Source organism: Apteryx rowi, unplaced genomic scaffold, assembly GCF_003343035.1.
Source record: "Apteryx rowi isolate R43461 unplaced genomic scaffold, aptRow1 scaffold_1091, whole genome shotgun sequence".
NCBI lineage: Eukaryota > Metazoa > Chordata > Aves > Apterygiformes > Apterygidae > Apteryx > Apteryx rowi.
The window spans coordinates 87,206-97,278 of record NW_020447299.1 but is presented as its reverse complement, the minus strand read 5'-3'; the positions used below and the strand labels follow the sequence as shown (position 1 = coordinate 97,278).

The window sequence follows — 10,073 nt, the reverse complement described above, 5'->3', positions numbered from 1 at the left end:
GATCGCGCTGCAACCCCTCGCGGCCTCGCTGCGGGGAGGCCCAGCAGGAGCCCGTGCGCCCGTGCGCGGTGCGGCCAGTCCGTGCATGCCGTGACCGGCCCGTGCGGCCCCGTGCGTGGTGTGACCAGCCCGTGCATGGCCTGACTGCTCCATGCGACCCCGTGCGYGGCGTGGCCGGCCCATACGTGGTGTAGCCGGCCCGCGCAGCCCTAGGTGCGTTGTGGTGGGCCCCCATGCAGCGTGGGCAGCCGGTGCACGGCGTGGGTGGTGTGTGCGGTGCCGCGCTCGCCCGGCTTCCAGCCCCACCTAGCGGCTGYTGCACCCAGCCCGCGCGCCCGGTCCCAACCTCTCGCCGTTTCTTTGCAGGCACTTCCCAGTGGTCGCGAGCGAGCGGACAGGGTGCCTTATCTCCCAGCTACGAAGGGAGCCTCCACACTTTAGTAAGTGTCACCGAAAGATCTCCCCGCTGGCTTTCTTGGCTGTCCGTCGCACATCTGGCGGTAAATGGCCAAGTAAGCTCCTSTCCTCCCCAAAGACCGAGGACCTACGGGTGCAGACAGATGTTTAGTCGAAAGGGGTTAAGCAGCTTTGGGCACCTCGTTCTCCAAGTCCGGAGCCTTGCTGGCAGAGACGCTGCCTTGCACCCGTAGCCAACTTGCAGCCCGTTTACACCATTGCAGATCTGGCCCTGCCTGACACATTTGCACTGGTTTCTGCCTCCCTTTTCAGAGCAGACGTGCTTGTATAAGCCCTGGCCGTGGTCTTGCCTTTAGAGGATGGCTCTGGCCACATTGGGATGTTGTTTCTCCCCATATCTGCTGCCTCACAGTAGCCAAGTTTATGATTGCAGGCAGCAACTCCTTAACGCAGGGAGCGCGCCAAGCCCTAGGCGAGCCAGCGAGATGCTGCAACGGGCCGCTGGCTTCATCGGCGTTAACCTGTTTCTCCCTCTTTCCAGCAAAACAAAATGGAAGACAGGTTGGACGAAGCCATCCACGTGCTGAGGAATCACGCCGTGGGCCAGACAGCCACCATGCCGAGCAATCACGGGGACATGCACGGCCTGCTGGGCTCGGCGCCCGCTCACAGCGCTGCCGTGGGYGGCCTGGGCCAGGCCTTCCCCACCTCGGTCATGTCCCTGGGAAACAGGCATCCGAGCCTGGTGAGTCCGGGAATGCAGCGGGCTCAGGGGGACGTGCGGGAGCCAGGGCGCCACGTCGCAGGGGACGGGCGCGTGGGCCCAAGGGGACTAGCCTGTCCCCTTGAAACGCTGGCAGCCAGAGGGACATTTCTTCTGTTTTGAGAGTAGCCTGATGTGGTGCARCTTCAGCTTGGGTCAACTGATGATAGATCTAAATGGTAACTCGCACTGAAAGGCAGTTTGCCCCGTTCGAGTGCATGGGGTCAAATCCACACTGATAGCTCCCCCGGTACAAGACCCGCRTGTGGTTCCCTCATGTCAGGACTGWCACTTMTTGTGGGGRCAGAGGTGAYGAAAGCTTTTGATCTTACCCTGTAACGGGGATGGAGATCCCTCAAAACAGTTTCGAGCCAGCCCCCGGGGGATGCAGAGAGGAGGAGAGGTGCCAGGCAGCACCGTGGGTGCAGACACCCAAGTATCTCCAGCGTTTCTGGAGCCCGTTTGGACAGGCACCGCGTCCTCCTCCGCRTATTGGAGCACTGATGCCTAAGAGCTAATTCAGGCTCAAGAGAACCAGACGGGCTCCGCTTCCAAGCTCCCCGGACTCTGCTGCTAAGCAATGAAGAAGAGGAGCATCCTCTGTTAGAAACTGAGGAGCGCTCTCAGCCCCAGCTGCAGAAACGGGAGGGTTTGGAGCTGGGCTAGATCTGTCCTGCCCGTTCCTGGACAGCGTAGCATGGCCTCGGTGTGCGTGCAGGCTCGGGATGGCTGCCTGACCTGCAGCCTCCGCACCCAGGCCCTTCAGGGAGGTGCCAAGTCCATGCTGCTGAGATGCCCCTGCTCTGGTGGCCCTGGTGGGGAGGCTGCCCTCCAAAGAAGTCTTGGTCGGAATTGTTAGTGCTTGATAGAGACGGAGCGAGCAGCCTGGCCAGGAGGTCCTCTCCAGCCCACCAGCCTTGCATCRGAGCAGGGAGAAGCTCTTCCATGGCAGGACAGCGCTGATGGGTGCTGGAGCAGGCTGGCTCCCTCCTGCATGTCCCCTGCTCCGGCTGCGTGGCTGGCAGCGCGCTCGGTGCCAGCTGGCCGTGACACTTCCACCCCTGAAGGCTTGCTCTGCTTGTTCTGCTGTAGGTGGGAGGAGGTCACCCTGAAGATGGGTTGTCCAGCAACCCCAGCATGCTCCACAACCATGTCACACTTCCGTCACAGCCCAGTTCACTCCCTGACCTCAACAGGCAGCAAGACACATACAGCGGTAAGGCAGCTCTGCGTGTGCACGCTTGAGTCTCGCCCGCGGCCGGGGTGATTTGCACCCTGGGCTTTCCGCAAAGCAGAGGTCCAGGGGCTGGTTGGGGTCCTTCCCTGTGGCAGGCTGGTGGGCAGATCCTGTGCTGTACCTTTTCAGAGGTCCTTGACATGGCTTCTGGTTGACCTGCATGTTCCTACCCTTCCTGCTGGCTGCAAAGAGCCCCTGGGCCCTTCTCTGCTGCGAGGGGAAGGTGGGCTCTGACTCTGGAGGACGTCAGAGGCGGGAGGAGATGAACTGGCAGGGCAGAGCCGGCACCCTTGGCTATGCAGGATGAGTCTGTTCTCAAGCTGGCCCTTGCTGGCCGGACCCACACACTCCATGGCCCGGCTGCTTTTAGCGAGGTATCTGGAGGAGTCCAGAAGCAGAGGGCTTCATGCTGTCCTCAGGGCAGTGGGTCTAGACGAGTGAGTCGCCCGTACGAAGGGATTTGGTCCCAGCTGGGTCAGCAGCGTCCCCACCGCCCCGTGCCAGGCAGCGACCTCGGCGGTGCTTTGGGATCTCCCTGGCGTGATCCTCGCTGCAGCGGCTCTCTTTGGGCCTACGGATCCTGTAGCTTTCTCCAGCCGATGGGGACCAAACGCCAGCGCCGGCAGCCTCTGGGGTCAGCGGGGCTGGAGATGCAGCAGGGCCCAAGGGACCTCCCTGCCCCATCCCGGGCGAGTCGGACCCCTCCAACGCCGTGTGCGGCTCTGTTTCCCTTGCAGGCTTGTCAGGGGGGCTGGGGCGAAGCAGCGTCTCCTCGGGAACCAGTGAAATAAAGAGGGAAGAGAAGGAGGATGAGGAGAACACCTCGGTGGCTGATAACTCGGAAGAGGAGAAGAAGGAGTTGAAACCCTCCCGGAACAGAACAAGGTGCTCTTTGAACAGGTCTCTCCCTTCACTTACTCTGTTACTGGTCTGGGGGCGTTGGGGCTGGGATCCAGCCGCGGCCACCCACCGGGTGCTGGGCTCCCCCGCGGCCTGCCCGCCGCGGACGGAGCGGGTGCCCCTGGGACATGGCAGGCGGTGGCCCGTTGTCCTGCCGCGGGGACCTGCCAGCGCCTGCGCGCCGCGGCAGCGCCGTGTCCTTCCTCCCGCAGAGCCGGCACAGCTTCCCCGTCCCCGGGCGCTTTGGGCCGTGCTGTGCCGGGGAAGGGGACCCTGCCACCCTGCGGACRCAGGGACGGGACCGGCAGGCAGGCAGGGACCGGCCTCCTCCCCGCTTGGAATTGTCTCTGCTCTCTGCTTCGGGGCTCCCGTATCCTCTGTCACATCCGGCCCGATATGTGGCAGCGGATCGGGGAAGAGTCCTTCCAGCACACGAGCTTGTCTGCAGCCTCGCCAGCGCGTCAGAGACCTCGCCGGGGGCGATGCCGTGGTGCCAGGGAGCAGCCCGCTCCTGCCCTGGCGGCAGAGGGCTTTGTCTTCCCGAAACAATAGCTTGTGACAGTGTTTGCCAGCCCTTTGCTCTCTCCCACGCCTTCTCCCGGCGGCCACCGGGGGATCTCCTGAGGACAAGCTCAGGCCGTATTCATGTTTTTGTGGTTTCTTTGTTTGTTCTTTTTTAAAAAAAAAAAAAAAAAAAGAGCAAGAAGAAGAAGAGACTAAATTGCTTCTCTCCAAAGTCACTGCATGTCCCTGTGTGTGAGCGCGGGGCACCGGGACGCGGCGTGCCGGGGCCGGCACGGCCTGGTGGTGGGCAGCGCGGGGCGCAGCGCCCCGGCTCGGCTCGGCTCGGCCGTGCCCGTGGCTCGGTGTGTCGGTGCCTGAACATGTGTTTCTTTGCTGTGAGTTGACCAGTGCTGAGAGTGCACGCGAGGAATGTCCCTGTCTCGTTCTTATTTTAAACCATTAGTCAAGATGAGGATGAGGAGGACGATCTTCTTCCCCCAGAGCAAAAAGCCGAGAGAGAGAGAGAAAGGAGGGTCGCCAATAATGCCCGTGAGCGCCTGCGGGTCCGTGACATCAACGAGGCCTTTAAAGAGCTCGGACGCATGTGCCAACTCCACCTAAACAGCGAAAAACCGCAGACCAAACTGCTAATCCTACACCAGGCCGTATCAGTCATACTGAACCTGGAGCAACAAGTTAGAGGTCAGTGAGGGTCCCGGAGTGGTGATATTTTACGTATCTGATCGGCACGGGGCTGTCTGTCTGTCTGTCTCCTGTGACATGTGCTGTGGTGCCTCGCACTGTCTCTCTCCCCTGTGGCCTTGGAGTCCCAAGGCCCTTAATGTCCTTTTTTATTTTTTTTTCTTTTTTCCTTTTTCCTTTTTTTTTTTCTCCTTTTTTGCATTCCTGCTGTTCTCTTTTGTTCCCCCCCCCCCTGCTATCGCGCGTGCTGCATGCCGGTCCCCGAGGGGGCAGCTGCGCTCCCGCGCCGGTCCCCAGGAGCCCTTCACGCGGAGGCTGCTCCAGCTTTCCCGCAGCCCGGCGTTTTGCTCGGCCGGCCGGCCAGCAAAAGAAGCGATCTCGTAGAGGAGGACACGCATCCGACGTCCCTCCGAGGGCTGCTCCCCGCGGCAGCAGTGAAAGTCGCCCCCTTCCTCCACGCACGCCCGCTCGGCGCGGGGCCTCTGCTCTCCCCGTGCCTCCGAGTCGCCCCGGGGCTTCGCCGGGCGGCYGGCAAACCGCTGCCGATTGCTGGAGCCGTGCAAGGCTGGAAATACCACGGTCGGAGAGCCGGGCGGGCGTCGCTGGTCTCCAGCGAAACGCGGGAACGCCGCCCATCCCTAGCAGGGCTCGGGGCCGYGGAGCAGAGCGGCTCGGCTCGCTCCCCTCCTGCGCGCGTGCACCCGCGAACCCGTCTCGTCCGCCGCGCGCTTCCCCCGGCCGAGCGCGTCTCCGATGCCCGTGGCCCGGTCGGCGGGGAAGCGGAGGGCTTCGCTTCCTGCTCCGAGCCGCGGAGGATTTTGCTGCTTCRTTTCCGTAACCCGCAGTGCATGCTCCCGCTCCCCCGCGGCCCCCGCTCGGCAGGGCTGTCCGGGGCAGGTTAACCCCCTTTCTCTCTGCAGAGGCTGTTGTAACACGAATCCGTGGTTTGTGCCTGGCTGTGCTCCTCTCTGCTGGCCTCTGCTGTTGCATTGATGTTGGAGTCCTTTGTGCCTCTCTTCAGTTTGTAATTTTTTGCCTTTCATAACATGTATATTTTTTCCTGTCTCTTTTTTAATTTCCCCTTCCTTTTATTTTATTTTATTTTTTTTGTTTTGAATTTTTATTTTTTGATTCTGTTCTTTCTGATCTCCTACAGACAGTCCCCAGCCGTGACCTCTCGGTGGTCCCACTCTCTACCTTGTACTTGCTGCTTGCTCACCAAGGCAGGAGCCGCAGGGTGGCGGGGGGRCAGGGGCTAGACAGAGTTGGCACCGTGTTCACTTTGGTCTCCCACGCTTGTCCCTTTTTAAACCCTTCCCGGCCGCAGCCGGGGCGGCAAGCCGAGCCCCGCGCGCTGCTGCCGGCGGACGTTAGCGCAGGGAGCTAGGACGTCGCTCCTCCGGCGTCTTTGGTCTTCGGCCGCTTTGCAGGAGAGGAGCAGCGCAGGGGGGAGCCCTCGGCTCCCTGGGGGCCGCCGGCGTGCGGAGCCGGGCTCCTGATCGCYGTCAGGCAGCTAACGAGGTGCGAAGGGAAAGGAGCAGCTTAGAGGGAGGGCGGCGTTGCGAGGGGGGCAGGCAGGCAGGCAGGTCGGTGCCCCCCGGGTCAGCGGCAGAGGCACCGCGTGCTCTGTAACATGGGGGACCCGGCTTTGCCATGCAAACCTGGTCGCCTCCAGCAGCGCTCGCCTGCTGCGGGGAACCGGCTCCGTCCTGCTGAGCTGGGATGGGAAAGGCACTGTCGGAGCCGTAGCCCTGCTGGCAGGAAGCCGGCAGCCGGGAATCGCAGCTGCCAGAGTTCGTGCGGAGCAGACGGCAGGAATGAGCCGGGGTCCAGCCCAGGCGAGAGCGTGAGCAGGTTCGGGGTGCCGGGAAGGCTGGCGGCATCTCCTTTCCCGCAGGGCATCCCCGGTGCACCGCAGAGAGGGTCACGGTGCAGCGCTGGGGCACGCGGAGCAGCGAGGAGCTGCGCAGGCAGGGACAGGGCAGCAAGGAGCCGCGCAGGCAGGGACTGCAGCAAGGAGTGGATGCAGGCAGGGACGAGGCAACGAGGAGTGGATGCAGGCAGGGACGAGGAGAGGATGCATGCAGGGACGAGGCAGCGAGGAGAGGATGCAGGCAGGGACGAGGAGAGGATGCAGGCAGGGACGAGGAGAGGATGCAGGCAGGGATGAGGCAGTGAGGAGAGGATGCAGGCAAAGACGAGGCAGCGAGGACAGGATGCAGGCAGGGACCGTGCATAACCCGCCAGCCCGCGCAGGCTCACCTGGGGAGCCCTCGCTTCCCCTCCGCGCGGTTGGGCACCAACTGGARGCTCTTCCGACCCCAGGAAGGCTTCGCTTCTGCGGCCCCTCCTGGGTGAAGGCTTAACCCGCGCGGTTCCCCTGGAGCCGCAGGCCACGGTCTGTCCGAGCGTGAGGTCTCACCCGAGGACCCTCCTGAGATAGGGGTCTTTCCTAGGAGAATTTTTGCTCTGGGGGAGAAGGTCGTCTGTGCAGTAATAAATTGGGGGTGTGGAGGGGCCGGGCTGCAGGCTACGCCACGGTTTAAGATGCTGCCAGCACGGCTCTGCCTTCCCTCCTCCTGCCGCTTTCGGGCACCCGCGTGGTGCCRACGGCAGCGGAGACCATGCACAGCCCAGGCGCGGGGTCCCCGAGCTCCCGACCGCGCCTGGAAGAGCAACTCGCCCCCTTCCAGGCTGAGTTTTATTTTTTTTGGCTCCGTTGAAAGACCTGGATTGAGTTTGGGCTGCTGCAACCGACTCCCGGCAGCAGCCAGGGGCGCTTGGCTCCCGTCCTCGGTGCCGCTTCCCCACCTGTAAGAGGGTGTCGGGGGTAGGACGGGGCGCACCGTTTCCCTCCGGACGGCTTTGCTGCCAATTGGATTTTTGAACAAAATCTTCCAAAGAGGCGCTGGCTTTCCGCCGAAAAGAAAAAAGTCCGTCCGCGGCGGAGAGGGGGGAAAAACCCCCAAGGTTCGTGGCCGAGCCCCTCCAAACTTTGGCGTTTCGGCCGAAAACGGAGGCGAGATTTTGCGTGGGGGCACCCTCGGCGCCCCCCCCCGTGCTGGCAGCACCTTAACGTGGCTGGCGGCAGTGCCGGACATCCCAGACGGGGCCGAGCGGACCGCGCCGCCGCTCCCGCCGCGATTGGCTTTGCRAAGCGAGGCCGTTTGAGCCGTTCCCAGCGGACACCAGCGGCACTACCAGCACGGCAACTAATGGCCCCCGTGTCGGTGCCACCCCCCTGACTAATCCCTTGGTGCTGTGAACCCAGCAGTACAGACGAGGCCTTGTCACTGGAGGACAAAGATCTGAGGGACCGGGAGAGGAGAATGGCCAATAACGCCAGGGAGAGGGTGCGTGTGCGGGACATTAACGAGGCCTTTAAAGAACTGGGACGCATGTGTCAGATGCACTTAAAAACGGACAAAGCACAGACCAAACTGATCATCCTACAGCAAGCGGTGCAGGTCATTCTGGGCCTGGAGCAGCAAGTACGAGGTATGGTACCAGCCGGCAGGAGCCTTTCGGGGCCTCTCTCTTCCTCCCCCCCTCTCCCCGGATCTCTGCGGACGCGTTGCATCTCTGTCGTGACTCCTGCTCGCGTCGCCCTTGGGGGCCCCGCGCGCTAGGCTGAGCTTTCCAAAGCCACCGCCCCGGGGTGGGTTCGAACCCTCTCCGTCCCTTTCCTGGGGGGCTTAACGGGGATTTTGGCACTTGCATCCCGTTAAGCAGCTTTGGAAAACTCAGTCCTCGACTCCGAGAGCTGGCTGAGGCAGTTTGGGGTTTTCTGGAAGCGAGCGCACGTTTAAATCGGCGTGGTGGTTCAGCCGGGCGCGGGGTTTCGCTCTGGCAGGGGTCCGGCAGAGTTACCGCAGCCCCTGCAAGGAGCAGCCGGCAAAGAGCAGCTGGCACCGAGGTGGTTTGCTCGCGTGGTACCGTGTGTCCGTCCTGGGACTCCGTCCTCGCTCACTCTTTCGGATGCTGCTGCCGCGCGCGAGGCCGTCGCACCGACTGAGCTCCCCTCCCTCCCTCCCTTGCTCTTTTTTGGCCTAGAGCGCAATCTGAACCCTAAAGCAGCCTGCTTGAAACGTCGGGAAGAGGAGAAAGTGTCCGGAGTAGTAGGAGATCCCCAGATGACACTTTCAGCTTCGCATCCCGGTCTAGGAGATGGTCACAACCCCGTCGGACACATGTAAAGGTACTGTCCTCCGCGCCGGGGCCGCAGCGCCCTCCCGCACTGAGCCGGAAGGAGGAGCGCTGTTCCGCTCCCGCTCGGCTTTCCTTGCTCGGCGGCAGCTGGACTGACTCAGCTCAGCGCAGTTGTGGCCGTCGGAGCCCTTAGCATTTCCAGGCGGGGCGGCTATCAGCGTGAGCGGACGTCGGGCATCCTTAACTTAGCCTGCGTTAAATGACACGCTCACGCGTTTCGTTGGCGTGTCACCCGTCGGCGGGGTTATTTTGTCCCCAACCCTCTCTTTGCCCGCTGGGGACGGTGAGGGCTGAGCTCAGCCCCGTGCCCAGGCCAGCCGGCTTTCGGGCGGGCGAAGCGTCCGCAGCCGCGGGCACCCGGAGCTTCTGCCCGGCCGTGTGCGGGCCATAGTTTCATTCTCCTTCGGGTTTCTCCCATTTTTACGCTCGCGCGTGTTTGCTTTCCTTGTAGGTCTTTTTGTTCCTCTGGATACGGAGATCTGTAGGAAGAAAACCCTCGGTGTGACCTGCAACCTTCTCGAACCATAAACTTTAGTACTGCTAATACTGACACACGTGGACGGATCCTGGCATGACGTAAGGGGTGGAAAAAACACTTTGTCAAAAACAAAACAAAAACAAAAAAAATTGCCTTAAGTATAAAGTGCGGAACAGTCAATACATATCACTCAGTTAGGAGGGGGTGGCGTGTTCTCTTGGCTTGTTCACAAGCAGCCAGCAGCAAAATTGTGCCTAAGCTTAATATTTCTTTTTTAAAAAAAAAGAACATTAGTTATGAGATTTTTTATGTAGAACAAATAGCAATGCCTTTTGGTTTTTTTAGCTTCTTTTGCATATGTTTTGTAAGCAACGAAAAGAATTTTTTTTTGTATAAAAAAAAAAATGTCTTGTACCCCCCGCTTTTCTGCTGCTGTTTCTATAGTTAACGTTGCATCTTTAGGATCAACCAGAATATTAAAATTGTATTAAGAGAGACTGGATATAAAGAGAGGAATTCTCAGATTCGGCTCTGAAAGCCACTAAAAGCGAATGTAGCCACAGCGAGGGGATATTTTTCCTTGCCTGGCTTGTACCTTCCATTATAAAAACAAACAAACAAACAAACTCATGTGCTGAATTCACCATCTCTTTGCTTTGGCCACTTCTGATTTGGGAAAAGGAAGTTAAACAGCAAAGCAAGTTAGAGCAGCATCCCTGGGCGGCGCTCCGGCTCCTCCCGGGCCGTATCCGAGGTCCATCGAGGGTCTCCGCAAGGAATTCCCGGAGGAGGCCGGAGGCTGGGGTCCTGCGCGGGAGGCGAGGCGAAGCGCGGCCGTCTCTGGAGCAGCGCGGCGGGGAGGA

At 61.1% G+C, this 10,073-nt stretch overlaps 1 protein-coding gene across 12 annotated transcripts in view; it reads left to right on the top strand.

Annotated features, from left to right (window-relative positions):
* Positions 1 to 9,840, top strand: part of TCF3 (transcription factor 3) — a 74,024-nt gene extending 64,184 nt beyond the window's left edge. For 3 of the 12 annotated variants that reach the window (XM_026072772.1, XM_026072709.1, XM_026072701.1), the window contains 7 exons: positions 367 to 440; positions 959 to 1,162; positions 2,273 to 2,396; positions 3,155 to 3,317; positions 4,285 to 4,523; positions 8,577 to 8,721; positions 9,184 to 9,840. In XM_026072772.1, the coding sequence (XP_025928557.1) occupies positions 367 to 440; positions 959 to 1,162; positions 2,273 to 2,396; positions 3,155 to 3,317; positions 4,285 to 4,523; positions 8,577 to 8,719 (947 nt within the window). In that variant the 3' untranslated portion in view covers positions 8,720 to 8,721; positions 9,184 to 9,840. Of the gene's footprint in view, positions 1 to 366; positions 441 to 958; positions 1,163 to 2,272; positions 2,397 to 3,154; positions 3,318 to 4,284; positions 4,524 to 7,794; positions 8,022 to 8,576; positions 8,722 to 9,183 lie in introns of all 12 variants that reach the window. The other 9 variants (XM_026072788.1, XM_026072746.1, XM_026072779.1 and 6 more) reach the window with 7 other exon arrangements.
* Positions 9,841 to 10,073: the final 233 nt, after the last annotated feature.